Raw genomic sequence first — 20,163 nt, 5'->3', positions numbered from 1 at the left:
ATAAATTTTTAAGTACATTAACATTAGGCCATACTTTATTTATTTTGTTAACAATTAAACAAAAATAAAAGCGTAGTCAAGTGGGTACCGCTCTGCTGTATAAAAAAAATGTTATGAGCGTCTTAATCTTAATTTTTTTACGAAATCTCGTAACAATAACGAAATATACTCAAACGATTTCAAATATTAATTGTTATTATTCAAAAAGTATAAGTCGCAGTTAGTTGAAAATTTCATTAGTTGTTTAGATTGGCATTTTCTTCACATCATTTAATTTACAAAATATTTCGCTTATTTTAAAGGTATTTTATTGAAATATTCGTTTTTTTTTTATAAACGCCGACAATTTTTTTTTTTTGCTAAGTCAAAATACTTGGAAATTTAATACAAAGTTCCTCATTAAAAGTTCAAATATTGATAAAAATTCGTCAAAATCATGAATATTTGCAAGTTATGAGTATTTTGTAATAATTAAAAGTTTATAAAACATTTTGTGTAAATAGCTTAAGATTAAAAATTTAATACAAGATTTTCCATACGTGTGGCTTACAATAATTATAAAAGAAGTTGAGTGTTGGTCAATTAAAAAAAAAATGTATCTTAAGTTTATATTTTTACGAAATCAAATATTTACGATAATCGACAGTCGATAAGTTAGGTAATCATTAATTATCAAATAATTTAAGATTTTTGTTATAGTTAAAAATTATTCTAGTCGTAGAAACTTGAAACATACACCAGTTTTCATTTTTTTAAATATATATTTAATTGAAGTACACAATTTTTTCACACAATTTATCAAATTCACAAAAATTACAAATTAAAAGTATTTTGTAGTAAACATAATAAATTCTTAAATTTTTAAGGATGAAAATTTTATATAATGCTCTTTATAATATCATAAGTAGTTATTTAATAATGGAATTAACAATATATTTTTAAAATTAAAATTTTGAGATTTTGTAATTAACAGAATTTTAGCAGATATCACTGAAATTATTTAAACATGTAAGAATATTTTTTGAAGAAAAAGTCACTTGTTAAATTTTAAATGTTAAGAATTATTTTTCATCAATAGAAAAATTTAATAAAATGTATTAAAACAAATTTGTTTCTTATAATATATGAAACTTATTAATTATTATTAATAAAATATATTTTGACGAAAATATCATAAGCATTAAAAAATTTACAGCATTATTATTTATTCCATTAAAATTTAAAAACAAGTAATCAATCATTAAATAAAACTACACAAGAGTAACTTATTGTTAGTTATAATACATAAAAATGGTGAGAAATTAATAATTAAATTGTATGTAAACAAAAGGGAACAATTAAGTTTCATGATTTCCATTACTGCTCTAAAAGCATAACCCACCCAATGCTGCTCACTAATTGAAAGTTTTTACCACATTTATTAACCAATATTAATTTCTGATAATAGGTAACATTTTTCTCAAATATTTTCAGTTCAAACTATTATTAATGTTTACAAATAAAACAATGTATACATAAATTATAGTGATTTTAAAATAATAATATTATATATTTTCAAAACAATCATACATTTAGTTTAATTTTTTATATAATTTTTATAAAATTCTTGTTATATTGGGGGTGTCACAGTAATAGTTAGTCTATTTAAATAATATAATAGAAAAGGCGGAATCTGATAGATTTTATATTATCATACTTAATAGTAATAACCTTAGATTTTTTAATTTGACTTCTACATTATATTACCATTTTTAATAATTGTATATTTTAAAGACAATGAAATAATAACAAAAATAAAAAATATATCAATTATTATGAACGAAAAATAATAAAATATACTTGTTTATTTTTATAATAAACAAAAGATGTGGTCAACAAATTTTGAAATGAGTATTAATTTGGAAAACAAATTATTAAATACACGTATAAATATTGATATAAATACAGTATTTATAATCAATGGTATTAGGTATACAATATACATACAATATTTTTAAAATAAGAATAAGATTGTTTAATGTGATATAATTAGGAAAGTATTTCATTAATTTGAAACTAACAAAATTCTATGTCAGTACATTTTATATTTTTGTTATAACCAGCAATCAGCGTATTATGTACCACAATACCTTAAGAATTGATGCACCAGTGCATACAAAACAATAACTGCTGTTTATTAACCATAAATCATAATACATAATATTTACAATAGTCTCGCTAATCCTGACTTAATGGGACCAGACACTATCCGAGTTATCGAAAATCCGGATGAAACAGAATGGCATTTTTTTTAACTTGCTAATACGTATTTTTCAAAAAACACCTTATGTATTTATACAAATTCAAAATTTATTGATTTACAATTGTACATTATAAATTATTATTATTAATCGAAACAATAATATCTTTATAATGGGTATTCAGGTATTCTCGAATATATACATTATACAAGAGTACTAAAGTACAAAATACAAATTGTCCAGATGTCCGGATTAGTGAGACTCTACTGTATTACTTATTATTATTTATCTTATATCTAATTTATACAACTTTTTAAAGAATACATAATTATAGTATAGTTTTTATTTTAATAATTACTATTACAAATAAACTTAATGTATTTTTCTTACTTGGTTAATATAAAATAATCATTTATACAATTTTGATGAAGATAAATTATTCTTATCTTGAAATATAGCATATAAATTCATATTGTTTATAACAATTTATTCTCTAATTGCTATATGTGATCTTATAAGCAAATTAATACATTTAATAATATTAAAATTATACTTCATAAAATTGGTAAGCATATTAAAAAACTATGGTATAATAATGAAGTTTTAAGAGTAAATAAATACTTTAATATTGAAAGTAAAATGAAAACATTCTTCATACATTTAAGATGCTTAATAAAAATATGACCACGAGAAAATGTAATATATCAATAAAATATTTTTTTTTTATTAATAAAAGATTTTATAAAAATTAAATGTTGAAGTTATGCGGTATACTAAGAACACTAATTAGCAATATTTGATACAAAAATTGGTAATGAATCAAAAATAAAGTACAGATTAAAATGAATATTTCTAATATTACATAAATTTACAATGAAATATTTAGAGGTATACAAGAGAATTATGTTATTCATACATTTTCACAGTATAAAGTTTATCAATTGTATACATAATATAAGCAATAGAAGAATCTCAATGTTTGATAAATAATTGTACAGTAAATATTTTGTAATTTATATAGTTCATGAAGTCATTTAGAATACATAACATATTGTAATTTATTAAATTTAAGCGGCTGATAATAATTTAGGAACTTTAAACAAACAATTTATAACACAACAAAAGAAATACCAAATAATTCAATATTATACAAAAACGTAAAAATGTAAAAATATGATAAATAAAAATATAAAGGTATTAATGACAATAATCAGTCAAAGCACATTAAAATATAATATACTTTTTGGTATATATGTGTGTATAAATAAAATGAATTATACATAATGATAAACAAAATTCTTACATATTTAATGGAATTACTTTAAAATAATCTCATACATAATTAAAATATTTAAAAATGATGATTTTATAAAAGTTGTATTCCAACATTTTAAATTATATATCTAGCTAAGAATATAAGACACACATATTTTTTAACATTGTAACTTTTCATTTATTGATATTATATTAATTATAATAATAACCTAGCTCATTGCCAACCCTTATTAGTTATTTTTTCAATGAGATCTAATTAGGAAAACAAATTATTAATTCAAAATATTAATAATTAACTAACCTGTGAAACAATGAATGTTTGGAAGAATAATTGAAATATAACATTCAAAATAAAAATACTAGAACATCTTTACTCATTCATAATGTATGTTTATATTTAAAAGAGTACCAAAAATGAAATATTATTTAAGTGTACAAGTCTTAATCTTGATCTAATGATTATTTTAGTAAAATATCACTCATTAATTGTCTTATTATAGGGTTCACGGCATTTGTATAATAAGTAACTTTTATAGAAGCTAACACAGACAAAACATTTGAAATTTCTTCAGCGTTCATTCGTGCTTTTGATACATAAATTAAGCGATGTAACATTGGTACTAAACAGTCTATTTTTTTATCGCCAAGCAATTTTATTACCATTGTAATTTTAGTCACACTGTTGATTATGAAGCTAGCGTTATATTCTTCTTCATATATACAACACATGCTTGACTCCTAAAGATAAAATATTTTGTTAGTTATTAGAATAAAAACAATATAAACTAAAAAAAATGTATCACATTATAAGAATATAGTATAATTGTGTATTAGTATCATTTTATTATATAAATACCTATTAAATGAATTACTTTGTTGGAAAAATTATTTTTAACTATAGCAAAATTAATGGTGTACAGTATCGACTGTATTTAATTATTATACATATTATATTAAATTACTAGTTATAAAATATTTTCATGAATTACTATTTATTTACTCACAAAAATTCATATACAATTAAATAGGATAATTTTATGCTTTAATATTCAATATATAAAATACTAAAATATTATTATTAATATAGTTAGTCTAGCAATGATTATTTTTAAACCAAAATATTATTCAAATTGTACAAGGAGGAGCTAAAGAATTATATTAATACACATTTAAACATTAAATAAATAAATAATACTTACATTTGCAGCATTAAAAAAGTCAAACACAACACGTTGTATATAGTCCCACTCACATTGATTATTGCAAGGTTTATTTTGAACAGCAGTTTTCAAGTAAACAATAATTCTCATTACAGCATTCATCACACAATCCAACAAGTAAAATGATGCCTCAACAAAGTCTGGAGGTTTGGCTGAACTTAAATAATTTGCTATGAAATTCCTTATTTCATGTGGTGTGAACTTTGGCATAAACTATAATAAAAATTATAAATTTTTATTTATATACACATACAAAATAATAATTATATTAATATATATATAAATAAATATAAAAGTAAATGACTCGACATAAATAATTCTTAAAAAAACGATAAAAAGAAGTTTTATGAGTAATTAAACAGTGCTAAGATTTATATGCAATGTAAAGAAAATAGTGAAATTTTATTTTTTTAGAATAAATAATATTAAATATACAATTTACTAAATAATTAATAAATTAAGTGAAGAGAAGCATTTAATAGCATTTTAAATAATTTTTAATTTTAAATAAATCCATACTATATTAAATATATTTTTACTTTTTTTTTTAGATTTATTAATGGTTTTATGTAATTGAAATTATGAGAGTAATATAACTTTGAGTAATAAGATTTATAATTAAAATATTCAAAAACATTAAAAAAGCGGCTATAATGTGCATAATTCGCAAAAGAATATTGCAAAAAAAAAAACACACCAATGCATATTGATCTTAGTCCTAATGCTTATAAAACATAGTTAAATGTAGAACTATCTATCCATGAGTTTTGAAAACAACTAATAATATTTACCTAATTTTAAATATATAAGAAAATAATTTTTTTAATCAATGGAATAGGAAAACTTAATTTTTAAGTTATATATTAATAAGTTATTTTTGGCTACATAACATTTTAAAACTATAACGAGTCAAACTTGATAATTTATAAAACAGTAAAATCATATTAATATCGTAAGAAATTAATAATTATATGCTTGGGTATTATTACAGTAAAAATATATACTTAATTTTTTAAAAATTAAATTAAATTATTGATTTTCAATATTCAGTTATTATATTAAATATTTCAATAACCAACAGCTTATGTAGTGTACTCTCAGTAACTCAAATTTCACGGTGGTAAAAAAAATTCAACTTCATATAAATTTTGAGTTATCAAAAAAATTTTTTTTTTCAAAATTTAAATTAATTATATTAATTATCATAATAAATAATTAATTTACATAAAAGAAATTAAAAAAATATACATACATACTTTTTAATTTTAAAAAATTGGTCCAAAGGTTATTGTTTATTTTTATTTAAAAGATTGTTCTCTATTCTATTTTATAAATAATTGAGTGATTTATATACATATTCCATACCTTCATTAGTTTCAATATATTTACATAATTTTTCTAAAGCAAGTGTTGCTTTTTTACTTGTGATAGTACAGGGTTCTATTTGCGGGTCTTCAACTTCTTCTTTATTATTGTCCAATAAATCGGAGACGATATTGTTTTATACATACATATCTACATATATTTAATTCTGAATTTGGATAAGAAAATTTGAGATATCGAAATCTTGTTTAATTAATTTTTGAGTTGACAAGTTTGTTATAACATTAAGTTTTATTGTTATTTAAAAGGGAATTTTATTTATTCGAGATATCAAGAATTACGAGTTAACAAGGTTCGAGTTACCGAGAGTAGACTGTATAATAAATTGTTAAATAAGAAAATTACTGTTGCAATGCTAAAAATAAATTCTTCTTGGGCTCTTTGAGTTGATGATCTATTTAAATTAGAGTATGAAATATGACTCTGTGAATGAACGGTCATAATTAATTGTTCATCCATTCCATCTATTGTAATATATTCAGATGTCCACAAACGTAAGAAATGAGAACGAGTCATCAAATGTAAACTTGATAATTCTTGTTTGATATTTTCCAAGTGTGCTGATTTAACTAAAAAAATACATTATAACTTATATTATACAAAACAAAATAACATGAATTATTTAATTTTTTAAATTAATATTTTTATGATAATATAATCTATAATACATTATGTAACTTACTTAGATTACTATTACCTAATGTATTTCCCCCGTAGTGTGTATTATAGATAAGAATAGGCTGAATAGTTACAATGATCGATTCACATACATCAACTTTAATAGATGAATAATTATGAATATTCCAACGTACATCATCCATTATTTTAGCCAACTGTGCAAGTAATTTATCCCAGATTTCTAAGTGGCAATCTTCAATAGTTTGAAAGTCATCCACAAGTATCTACCAAAATGAAAAGTTTTAAATAATTAATTTTTAATTACAAAGAAAATATACTCACTTTAGTTAAATTTATCAAATATTTTAAATATTCAAAATTTGGCGAAGGGTTTAGGAGAGGTAACATGACGTATGTAAGAAATGGCTTTGTTTTTATAAAATACAGCTTCTGGATAAATCCTAAAATCTGTAATAACAATGTTTACAATATAAATATATTTCTGTTGTACGTTTAAATATATTATGTGCTATTCAAGATAAAAGTGAACACTTTTGCCTATGTACAGTGATCAGTAGGACATCATCAGCCCACTAGACAAAAGCTAAGTTTTATACATAGATAATATATAATATAATAAATATTATATATTATCTATGGTTTTATAATATGCTTATTGTATTCTAACTGCACATTTATTATCAACCACACATGTTTCTATATGCTATAATATGGAGGTCTACTACGTAATTTTTTTAGTTACTTAAAATATGAATAAATTTATAAATGTAGAATTATAGTATAGGTATTTAATAATACAAAATAAAAATAATAATTCAATAAGTTTACACATCACAATCTAATCCTGAATGAAAAAAAAATTACACTGTGTAGGTATGGTACACCCATGGAAAAATAATAATTTAAAAATATATGTTATAATTATATATGTCAATGTATATTAAAAATTAAAAAATACTATTACCTATTTTTATTATTTATATTAGATACTATATAATTTAACATCTTTCAAATGTGTTACAGCATGAATTAAACTAATATCTCATGTGTTTACGACTACAGTTACAATTATTGTTAAGCCCACGTTTTATTATAGTATTATTTTATTAGTATAGAAGTTACATTGTTAAGATTAAGTTCAATTGTCATCACCGCCAAATTGTTGGAAATAACCATAGATGCATGATATACAACAGATTTTTAGACTTTATATGACAAATAAAACCATGTGTGATAAATGTTAAGTGTGCGTTAAACTATATATAATAATAATGATGGTTTTATGATATTAACTGTTAATCAACTGTATTTGCTAACAATCACCAATCAATGGTTTATTACATTGCATAGTTGCAGGATATATTTATATATGTCTGTGGATACAGATATGACACTATAACTAGTTTTAGTCAACTGAGTAGTTCACTTTTATTTTGAATAGAATACATTTTAACTAGCTAATATAAAAATAAACTTACGCAATTATGAAAGGGCTCACGTGCAGATGGTGGTAAATTTGGATATTCTAACATCAAGTTCTTATATTCTTGATAAATATAACCAGTATCCATGTCTAAATGAAGACTAAGCAACATTTGGTATAAACATGATCTATTAGAATCTATATCTTTAGGGTTTAATCCACAAATACCGGTTATATACTGCTTTATTAATATATTAAACATTTTTTTTGGTTGTTGTATCGTTAGCCAAATTGAAATGGACAATAATTCCTGTAAAAAGTGACATTTTAATAAAATAGCAAAAATTAAAATTAAAATATTTATACTTTTCTTCAACAAGTTAGTAAGACTTACTTGATGATTAATATTATTACTATACTCATTGTGGGCAACATAACGTAATTTTTCATCAAATTCATTTGATACAAAAAAAGGATTATCAATATGGTTCACAACAACATGTCTGAGAATAGTCAATTTATCTTCTAGATCCAAGTGTTTGATTCCTTTAAATATTACTTTTCCCAGAGCTTCGGACACTATGCCTCCAGTTTTACAAAAAGCCATAACATTATCAACGATAGCCTTAAAGCAATTGTAATCAACACCGCTTATGTGATTGTACATTACTTGAATAGCACGGTCATGAACAAAAACATTTTTGTTTTCTATCATTTTTTTTATCCAACCATTGAGATGAAATTTAGAAGAATTATCTACACGTATAGTCATTGCATCAATATCAGTAATATCAATATTACTAAAATCAATCTTTTCTATGGCTATGTTACGTAGAATTGGATGGAACTCTTTTAATAAAGGTTCATTAATAATTCCATTATCTATCAAACTACATAATTCATAGCATAGATGTCCAATAGCTGCTTGTAGATTAGTGTCATCTTCAATAACTTCCACTTCATACCAAGAAAGCCAAGTATCAATGCTGAAATTGCACATATTCATACACTTATACATAAGTACATCAAAAAATTTTTTAAACATAATATGACCAGTATCTGTTGACGGAACTGAAGAACGTAATGATTTTAATTTATACATAGGATACATCCTGTAAGTATCAGGTATACTTTTGAATTTAATCATTTCTATTAAAATGTTAAATATGCTTTTCACCCGAAATCCATTATACTTTGTTATTTCTTTTTGCTCGTCTGAGAAATTAAGTCTTCTCATATCATGAGGTAAATTATCCTTACTGAATACTAGCATGGCTTGATTGAAATGACTGGCTACAGAACCTTCTGAATTAGATCTTACTGGTGCACGTCTAACTGATTTCATTAGAGCAATAATTAGGTTTTCAGTAGCAACTAGCTGTGAAAGTCCATCCATATCTTTTATTCCATTTAAATAAAATTCAATTAAATCGCTACAAAAACTGTAAGGAGTATACATTATAGTTTCAAATATAAATGGCTTTAAATCCAATACATTAACAATTATAAAGTAAATGGAACTAGGGAGAGGGCTGCCATGTACATATCGTTTGAGGTTAAGTGATGCATCTTCTTTCACCCAATTACAATTTTCCAACTTAGTGTTCAAATATAGAATAAAATGAACTACTCTTTGGCCATGATTTGAGAATTTATATTTTTTTGATTTTAAATTATCATTAATTATGTTTGTAATATCTTGTTCATTAATGCCCATTAACGCTGAAAAAAAACAATAGATAATTTATTAATAAACTTTGAATGCTACCAAATACATACAAAAAATATAATATATATAGTTCTTATTTTCTAAAAAGTTATAAAATATCTTAAATTTTTGTTTATAGAATTTGTTCAATATATTGTTTGCCAGAAGAGAATACCATATTATGTGGTGATTGGCCAAAACTGGTTTATTCTTGTGCATCTCTAGTACAAAACATTCTAGATCAAGTTTTATTGAATCATTTTGGTTTTTGGTAACAGCTATACACTAGCTCCCCCTCAGTGGAGGGAGGGATGTAGTCTTATAACAGAGAAGCGTTGTTACTTGGAAACAAGAACACTGTGTGAATATATATTTTCTTGTGGTACAAAATATAATTGTTTTTATTTTTCTGTTGAAATAAATTTCAATTTTTAAATATGTAATACTAAAATCATATCAAGATTTTTTATCTATGAGAACTATTAATTATATTTGTGATTTTTAATTTTTAATTCTCTATAATATTATCTTTATTTTAAACAAGAGTAAGTTTTTATTTAAGTAGTATTTCAAAATAGTATAACCAAAATGTCATCAAAACATTTTCCAAAATATATATATTTTCATTTACATAATAGGAGGTATTTTATCTACAAGTATAAAATAAGTTCTTCTAATAGCAAATACAGTCAATCATTATTCACCAAAAGTAATAGATAAGACGTCTCGTTAAAAACATTAATTCATTAAAAATTAATCACTTTTTATAAGTTTAAAATTTTAGTATGTTATTAAAATTACATAAAATCAAATAAACATTATAATGTATCTTAAAATCAAGATTAATCATTATTTTCTGTAAGAGTCAATAAAGTGATACCAACCAATATCATGTCATATAGCATATATTTATTAATCACATTGCATTGGTAACATGTTACCTACAATGCCTGCAACTTCATATCATAAGCTTCATAACAATATAATAAGAAGAATTGTGGACGGAAGTTAGATATTGGGTTAATGAATCGTTTTAAAATAGAATGATAATGCTTATATTTTATAAATTAATTAAGGGGCCCAGTGCCAAATTTTCATGTCTTCCGCAATTCAATAAAATTTGAAAATTTTGTGTTTTAGTTACCACCTTAATTATAATACTTTTCCAATAATTTACTACTCGATACCTATTTAAGGGGGGGGGGATTGATAGGGTGTATTATATCGAAAAAATATTACTTCATGGAAATAATTATCAGGCCTTGAAGAATTTTTGGATTTTGGTAACTATATTTTTATTTGAAAAAAGAAGACTTCCTACAGACCGCATCAAACTCTGATTTTTATTTTATTAAAAAGAAATAGTAAAATATAATTTATACAAAATTGCTTAAAATTGTATTATTTTTTAAGACAGATTATAAAGTTTAAGATTAAAATATTAAAAAAACGGAGATCGATGCGGCCTGTAGAATATAACCCTCCATTAGTTAAAAAAAATTTATCAAATTTGGTTGATTCTACAGAACAGGATCTCTATTCCCACAGAGCATATTTTTGTGTACAAAATTGCATTTGCACCTGGTGCCTTAATAATCATAAATTGATAAATAATATACATTATATTATATTTATTTTGATTTTTAATACATTAATGACTAATCAATAGGTACCCTATTTAATCATTGGAAATACATAAAATTAATTACACATCACCGAGATATAGCTCCAATGTGCATATTTGGTATAGATCCTCATATTAGGAGTATTAAATTAATGTTTGGCTTTTAGTGACAGCTGGTTAACAGCTTGATAAGATTTAAGTATCGATTATAATATATTTACAGTAAAAAAAATGATATACCTATTTTACCAACAAACAATAGATTTATTAATACATTAGATTCATACTATGTACAATCAGTTAATAATAGTCAAACTAAGAACACAGGCATTTATTAATGAGTTAACATAATAAAACAATTAAGTACACGAATACATGATATTAGAAATCACATGACACGAATAGTAAAGGAAAATATATTACGATGTACACCTAAAGCAAACGAAATTAGTATCCAAAACAATTTAAGTTTGATTCTGTAGGTACCTACGATCAAGCATGCGTTTATGTTAAAATGGAAATGGTAAGATCAACGCAGATAATAGGACGACAGATTAATGTTGGCATCACTAAAACGATTTACCTCACGTATCTACCTTTAAGTATACATTTAGTAATAATAATATAATAATATTTGTACCAGCATTTCTGGAGTTGATTTGCTCGTTTATATCGTCCAGCAAGCCGAAAATGAAACGGACATTTTCACTGGACTCCATAGCGTTCGGTGCCGGTGTACTATCGTTGCCCTTTGGTCTCCGCAACTGGTGCGAACACGCAAAAGCCGAATGGGGCGAGGAAAAAATTGAAAAAAATGGGTTTGACAATCACCGACAGAGGTAATGCACGAAGAGAACACAATCGTCTTTCGTCAATATGGCATTATGGCGCGTTCAGGCGTTCGGCTATGGTACTATAATATTGTTATCATCATTATAACCTCCTATCTATACTAGCCATAATGACGTCACGGAGGTAGATCATTATTCCGTGAAAACGCAATTACTGCGCATGCCTGGTTAAGTTTTAAGACGGATATACGCAATGAATTTATTGTTTAATCGTGCGATAAAACTACTTGGTAATCGATTATTTAATATACAAATTATATTATACTAAATTATCATCAATACGGCGATTGAGCATTAATTGAGCCGCAGAATGGATTTTAACTTTTAAACGGTCGAGCTTGAGCGGCTGTAGCCGAATAATACAATTTATTTTGTCATGGGTATTATCACGAAAACACAATATCGACAGCAACAGCTGCTGCTGCTGCTGCAGTACAACAGATTATTGATTAAAAAGTTAAAATGAAATATTTCATACTACATTACTACCTATTACAATTGATTATAAATACTACTTACTAGTATATTTTATAATCAATGCTATTACTGTGATAGTGTGATGTATTATTATTTGTTAAACATTTTAATAATACAACATTAAATTAGATATAAATGGACAGTGGATGATAAACGCCTCCGTCTCGTTAGAGTGACGAGTCTCGAATCCTAATCGGACAGTCGTAATAATATTATGAAGTATGAATGCATAGTGCAGGCACGTCGCCTGCGAAGACGACATTTTATTTTACTATATTGATGTCTTGTCGAAAATTGCATTTGGCAAACTAAATTGTAATAGGTATGGGCAAATGGACGCAATTAATTGTAAACAGGCACACATTTTATTAATTTACTGTCATTTAAAGCTCTATAGATTTATTTAAATGCAGGAAAATAATCCCAAGGCCTGTCTATGAATTAATTTATCTTGGAAAATTACAGTAATATTATGTGTTATTTGTTTCCTTGGTTGTGTGTAACAGTTATTACGAAACACATTAGGCAACTAATATAATAAAAAAGTTTTTTAGAGTCGTGACATCGATGAAATTAAATTATTTAACTAAGACGTCTCATTAATCACGAATCATTGTTAGAAACTCTAAACTCTCATTATAATCTTAACAGTAAAATAAATTAACAAGAATTTTGAAAATAGTTTTCAATTTTAGTTGAATAGTTCACGTCTCACGACTTTCACGATGTATGTACTTACCTATAAGTATACTATGTATAATCAATGCTATATGATAGCATTGATAGCCGATAATATAATAGACTATAGTAGGTTAGGGTTAAAAATCAAATTTTATCCAAGTTACTGAACACTGAATGGTATAACGAAAATTATTGGATATCTTAAATATCTAGTATTAAAACCAATTATATGACAATTATTTATTTATTTTAGATTCTGAAAGGAGCAATGCATGAATGTATTGATTTTACAATATTTGTTTTTTTCTGGTAACCTAGGTAGACAGGTAGGCAAGTGGGTTTTTACGTTATTCGTGATAGTTTAGTAGATTACTATTAAATAACACAAAATAATACAATACAGATATTATATACATATTCAGTAGGTATTACAAAATGCTTACGATATAAAATATATGACGTTTTAATAACTATTACCTATTCCAATTTCCAAACGATAGCAAGATTTTAGAATAATTGATTTGTATTATTATTAAATGTAAGATACATGTTAAAGTTTAAAATGGGATTCAAAATTTAACTCCTGTAAATATATATTATTTATTAGTATGTATAGATAGATCATAGATCTATTCATATTTTAATACCTATTTAATAATTTAAGTACATATTTATATAAGTTCATAAAAGAAAGTTCTAGAAGATATTTTAAGGTGATGAGTTGCTAATTAATAACACTGAAAAAAAAATAATATTTATATAGTCTTATAAATTATATAATAATAATATTACATAAATTGAATAAAAAAATAAAATAATTTGTACGATGTGTTAAAAATGTTATAGAAATTGTAATAAAGGCAATATAATGCAACGGGCATACATTAAATTTAATTAAACATAGTGTGCCTTGTGCAGCGCGCCCAAGTTTAGTACATATTTTTTAAAAATATTATTGATAGTTTATTGAAGATAAAAAAAATTTTAATAATGTTAAATGTGAAATCATCGGGGCTGAGAACCTATTAAAAAACGTAAGTCTTTCTCTAAGGGCACATTATTGAGTAGAAAAATCATATTTCGATTGTTTTGAAGGCATAAAATCAGTCCAAATCGTATAATACTATGTATTTAAAATTATTAACACTATTAATAACGGTGACGTAATGGCAACTTTTTTCCCCAATTCTTGATATATTTCGTTACAATAATAATTTTATTATTTAGTGTTTATCCGATGTAAAATAGTACCTAATATGTTGAAATAGTATTGTATTGTTTATTATACGATACGCAATATTTTATTACGCGAACGTAAACAATTATCGCGGTGAGTTTGTATGTTATATAATATTATATCGATTATTAATATAGGTAAATATAATAATAATATTATCTTGCAAAACTACAGAGGTCGGCGCGTCCGCGGGCCGCGGCTGCCGAAAAATGCCGAATCATTCCGATAATTTAGTAATAATAATAATAATATTAAGTACGCCAAGGAGATATCGTGCGTTCGTCGTACGGCACGACGTTAGCACTACCACGGTATTGTCTATTCCGTCTATAGTCGGTTCATCCGTGGTTCAGCGGTTACGACATTCCGATTATTCGACAACCGTACGGCGTAAAAAAGACGGGTGGCGGACACAACTTCCAACGGGTCGACTAGTCGATTTTCCGCGTTCGACATAATATTACATATCATTACAAAGCCGCCCGTACGGTGGGGCGGTGCGGTGCGGCGGCGGTGTTGCAGGCTGGTGCGGTGCGGTGGCGGTGTTGCGGGCCGGCGCACGACTTACGCACGAACAGTAACCTACCACGACCACTGCCGGCGACGCCAGCGCCGCCCGTAATAATTTAATCGGCCGATCACAATCGTCACAACTCACGATCCGCATTCCGACGGTTCCTCGACGAAGTACGAACTCGCTGACTTCATTATTCGTTTTGTCGGCGTCCGTTTAGCACGCACACTTTGCCCGCCACGCACGGACCACTGACTTTTCTTTGTCGATTTTCGCGCAACTACAACCGCAGGTAAATATAAACGTTTTTATTACAATCCTACAGGTCCGGCGATGTTTTTCGCCGGTGTTTTTTCGCGGTCTCTGTGGCGACCGCCCGACACGCGTTTTCCCATCATCGGTTTCGCCGGACCGATTACGTAACTACGCCGACATGTTGCGGTCGGCCGTGCACGGTGTTAGGTTATACGTTTTTTTTTTTTTTGCCGCGATAATCGTCATTATAATATTAATGCTATTATAATGCATCTCTGTTAGGACGCGACTCGGCTAGTCTCTCGTAAACGATTATCGCGATCGGCTCATTTTGTTTCATACATCAGGCACCACCGTCGAAAAACGTGACGTCGATCACTCGTTTTTCTTATGCAAATCAATTTTTTGTACTTGTGTACACGTGTTGTGCAATAATTATCATGTATTTATGCGTTCCTTATGTATTAAATCATAGTCTACCTATTTGGTTTTCAAATTTTTTTCATTTTAGTTTGACTTTTTAATCTTGTACATTTATTATTGTTACTTTGTCTGCTTATCTTGGTGCACGCTGGTTGTTATTTTTATTTAATAAATAATTAACTGTGTAAATCAATATGTCGATATCACACACGTATTATATGATTTCAAGTGAATTGTACTTCACATGAGATAATGATTTCGAGTATTGATTAAATTAAATATCTAATATATTGTAATTTAAAAAAATTAGTAAAAGTTTATATTGTGAGTATGAAATTAAATAAAAAAAACAAACAATAGGTACATGCCTATCATTTTATATTTGTTTAAAGAATTAATTACTATTAATTAATATCAAAATGTAAATAGGGTTTCATATTATAAAACAAATGAATTTTATTTGAATAATATTATATCATGTGAAGTATTTAATTTACAAATTAAATACATCTACTATAGGTACTTGATTTTAAAAAAAATTCTAGTTTTTGTCATCATTTTATTTTTCTGTAATACTTAGTTTTTATTTTGATCATTTAAACCTAATATAATGGATTCTGATGTCTACATAAATATGAAAATATCTATCTACCAAGTGGTTTAATAGTTAAATTAATTTTTTTTTCATTTTGGATAAACTTAAATTTCGAAGTAATTATTTTAAACAATTATTATAATCATATTTTGTTATCAGTGCTGCTTGTTATTTTTCTTAGAAGAATATGAATTAAAATAAACTTAATAATGCCATTATCTAATTATAATAAATAACATTATTATTTAATTGTGATAATCTAGTATAATAAAATTACAAAATAGTTGACCAAGCTAAAAATTGTAATCAGTTATTTTTGGTTCAAATATTTTTTTCTTCCACTTCATAGTATTTAATCTTTTTATGGATATCTTTATTGAAATTCGTTATCATTTCTTTGCATGTACATTTTAAAGAGTATACGTCATAATCTAACATGCAATGTTAAATTATTTAATTTATATTTTAATAAAATGATGCATAGGTACCAATATAGTTATATATAGGGCCTGCCAGCAACCTAAGACAAATATGTTATAATGTAGCCATGATATAAATAATAGAGCATTACTGTAATGTTCATGTTTGTATTTATACTTATAAAAGTCCAATCCCAGTTCTGAATATATTTTCATAATTGGAACACCTAACCAATATTAATTAAGAATAAAAGTATTTGGGACGCCAAAAGACCACTGACATGGTAATTCTGTTTATTTATTATGATGTCAGATTAGTTGCAGCCCCAGAAGAATAATTTGGTTTAGGTCCGTCGGCAACTTAAATGGATCTACTTTAAAGGGACGTCATACCAACCGGTTGTGTTGTATCCATTTTATACACGCACAACATCATACATTTTCATATCAGTTTCAATAATATGCTTTTAGTTATGATGTTATAGTGCATTGACCTATTATCGAACTTGTAGGTAAGAATATTATCAATATTCTCTTGGTGACTTTTTACAATATTTTAATTTTTAAGTGAGTTACGAGTATGAACTATATTAAATACTTGAAAACTCATAATTCACTTAAAAATTAAAATATCATTATAAAACCAACAATGGAACACAGATAATGTTTTTACCTATAAATTTAACAAGAGGTCAATTCACTATAAAACTAAAAGCATACTATTGAAACTGATGAACAGAAGTTTATTATGTTGTACGCATGTAAAACGGAGACAGTATAATATGTGGTTACAAATGACATCCTCTTAACATGCTTGTCTTTGGTCATTGTTGGACTTGTGGTAGTCAACGTGTTAGCATAATTACATGTATTGTTGCTAAAAATATGTGTAATATATAGGAAATACTATTAATATAAGATCTGCGTTTTATCTGATGTTTAATTACAATTATTAATATACATAGAGTGCAAAGGAAAATTATTTAGTTTTACAAGAGACTCATTACTAAAATTTTGAAAGTAATTGATTCTTAAATATTTATTACTTTTTTTTCTAGAAAAATGGTGTTAGTACTTGAACAACCTGCCCCAAAATTCAAGGGTACTGCTGTCGTCAATGGAGAGTTTAAAGACATTTCATTAGAATCATTCAAAGGAAAATATGTTGTTTTATTTTTCTATCCATTGGACTTGTAATATATATATTTTATTTTGTATTTGTTTTTTAATATTTAATATTAAATTTTTTATTTTTTATTTTTAGTACTTTTGTGTGCCCGACTGAAATAATTGCATTCTCTGATCGTGCTAATGAGTTTGCGGCTATCAATTGTCAGTTAATCGCAGCCTCTTGCGATAGTCACTTCAGTCATTTGGCTTGGGTAAACACTCCCCGTAATGAAGGTGGTTTAGGCAAAATGCAAATTCCTTTGTTGGCTGATAAGTCTGCTGCTATTGCCAAGGACTATCAAGTTTATAATGAAGCTACTGGAATACCATACCGTGGATTGTTTATCATTGATGATAAAGGAAACTTGAGACAAATTACAATCAACGATTTGCCTGTTGGACGATCTGTCGATGAAACTTTGCGTCTTGTTCAAGCATTCCAATACACTGATGAACATGGAGAAGGTATAGTGCTTATTTTTAAATTTTAAATTTTCAGGCATTGTAAATTTATTTTATTTCTATTTTAGTTTGCCCAGCCAACTGGAAACCAGGTAGCAAGACCATTAACCCATCAAAATCCAAGGACTACTTCAAAACTGTTGAATAAATATATCACGTATTAAAAGATAATACTGTTTCTTTTTACTAATGAATTATTTTTATAATTATCTTATTTAGATTAATTTGTTTATACAACAAAAGTTAAATTAATGGGAATAAGGTATTACACTTTTTTTTTTAATTAGCAGTTCCACGCATAAGTGATTAATTTTTTTTGTATCCAGATTTTTATTTATTGCCATATAAATTCAATTTAATTAAAAAAAAAACCTTAATTAAATAAAAGATTTACCGTTATATTTTGTCTGTATTTTATATAGAATTAATATAAGTTAAGTGTTTCCATTATAATATAATTGAAATATTATTTGAGATAATTATCTGTGATAGTAGGAGTGTTGCTTGTATGTAACTGTAAGGTTCTTTAGTGCATATATATATCATCTAGATCGGTATTTCTCAACTGGTGTTCCGTGGCACTTAAGTGTGGTGTTAATTGGCTGTAGGTGTGCTCTGAGTCTCGACTGTGGTACTTGTGTATAGTATTATTAGGTGTGAAAATAGAAATTTCCCAGTACTTAATTTTACTATTGTGTTCCGTCAAAATGTATGATTACGAGAAATGTGCCGTAAGCCTAAAAAGGTTGAGAACCACTGATTTAGATTTAACGTTTTGTTATTTATAAAAGTAATATTATAATAACTGCAATAGGTTGAAAAAAGTAACATTGAGTGAAATGCTTTATACATGCATTATGATGGTTATAATATTATGTTGTAAAAATGATTTACAGTAAGTTTATATTATTCTAATTTGATAAGAAATTAAATACTGAAAGGTGTTATATTGCATCTTATGTGTCTTACAGTTTTGATTCATAAATAGTTTAAACTGTCTTTTTGTTAATGATAAATGTTGTTACTAATGAAACAGATTGTCAAGTTTTCCATTAAGAGTATTGTGTGAGAATAAGACCAGAATACCAGATCATATTATATTTAACTGCTGCTATATAGATGTGTAATTTACTTAGCTCAGATATTGCATGTATATAATTATTTATACGTCGTTAACTATAATTAGGATAGGTACGACCACAGATATACATTTACTATTTTATTTAGTATATATATATATCTATGGGTACGACCAATGTTTGGTTATTTGTACCTATATGTTGTACAATGTACATTGTATGCCCTGCTTACTTCATTTGAACAATTCGGTCAAGAAATTGTAAACGTGAGCGCAGAAGAGTGGTGTTTAATGTGAGAAAAATACAGATATCAATATCAATAATTAATTTTATGTAATGCTCACTGATACTAATCGCATCTCATTTTATCTTTTCACTTAACCTCTAATCAATCATTAATCGTAATTCATCAGTGAGTAGCAACTTACTGTCAAGATCATAATAAATAATATAATAATTATGTTCGGCATCGGCGATGTTCACACGAA

At 26.0% G+C, this 20,163-nt stretch overlaps 2 protein-coding genes across 3 annotated transcripts; one reads left to right on the top strand and one right to left on the bottom strand.

Moving 5' to 3' along the window:
- Positions 1-1,988: 1,988 nt before the first annotated feature.
- Positions 1,989-12,452, bottom strand: LOC114130279 (uncharacterized). Of its 2 annotated transcripts, none has more exons than XM_027995231.2 (8): positions 12,153-12,452; positions 8,575-9,902; positions 8,236-8,490; positions 7,079-7,204; positions 6,816-7,020; positions 6,464-6,687; positions 4,715-4,948; positions 1,989-4,253 (listed from the first exon to the last, which is right to left on the bottom strand). In XM_027995231.2, exons 1-8 carry the CDS (start codon positions 12,229-12,231, stop codon positions 3,975-3,977), a joined length of 2,730 nt encoding a protein of 909 aa, XP_027851032.1. In that variant the 5' UTR covers positions 12,232-12,452; the 3' UTR covers positions 1,989-3,974. The 2 variants fall into 2 exon arrangements, with proteins under 2 accessions (XP_027851032.1, XP_027851026.1); XM_027995225.2 differs by having other exon boundaries at positions 6,801-7,020; positions 12,153-12,450.
- A 2,905-nt stretch (positions 12,453-15,357) lies between these two features.
- Positions 15,358-18,997, top strand: LOC114130266 (peroxiredoxin 1). The gene is made up of 4 exons (XM_027995206.2): positions 15,358-15,564; positions 18,023-18,157; positions 18,229-18,599; positions 18,665-18,997. The coding sequence occupies exons 2-4, from the start codon at positions 18,027-18,029 to the stop codon at positions 18,742-18,744; spliced, it is 582 nt and encodes a 193-aa protein (XP_027851007.1). The 5' UTR covers positions 15,358-15,564; positions 18,023-18,026; the 3' UTR covers positions 18,745-18,997.
- Positions 18,998-20,163: the final 1,166 nt, after the last annotated feature.

The sequence above is a fragment of the Aphis gossypii genome, chromosome X (assembly GCF_020184175.1).
Source record: "Aphis gossypii isolate Hap1 chromosome X, ASM2018417v2, whole genome shotgun sequence".
Classification (NCBI taxonomy): domain Eukaryota; kingdom Metazoa; phylum Arthropoda; class Insecta; order Hemiptera; family Aphididae; genus Aphis; species Aphis gossypii.
This window is presented reverse-complemented; position numbering and strand designations above follow the sequence as displayed.

Coding starts and splice junctions, on each gene's coding strand:
- LOC114130279 (XM_027995225.2), bottom strand. CDS start 12,231: ATGGAGTCCAGTGAAAATGTCCGTTTCATTTTCGGCTTGCTGGACGAT. Junction 7,021..7,078: donor ATTTGATAAATTTAACTAAA/GTGAGTATATTT, acceptor TCATTTTGGTAG/ATACTTGTGGATGACTTTCA. Junction 4,254..4,714: donor ACTTTTTTAATGCTGCAAAT/GTAAGTATTATT, acceptor TTTTATCTTTAG/GAGTCAAGCATGTGTTGTAT.
- LOC114130266 (XM_027995206.2), top strand. CDS start 18,027: ATGGTGTTAGTACTTGAACAACCTGCCCCAAAATTCAAGGGTACTGCT. Junction 18,158..18,228: donor TTTTTCTATCCATTGGACTT/GTAATATATATA, acceptor TTTTATTTTTAG/TACTTTTGTGTGCCCGACTG. Junction 18,600..18,664: donor CACTGATGAACATGGAGAAG/GTATAGTGCTTA, acceptor TTTCTATTTTAG/TTTGCCCAGCCAACTGGAAA.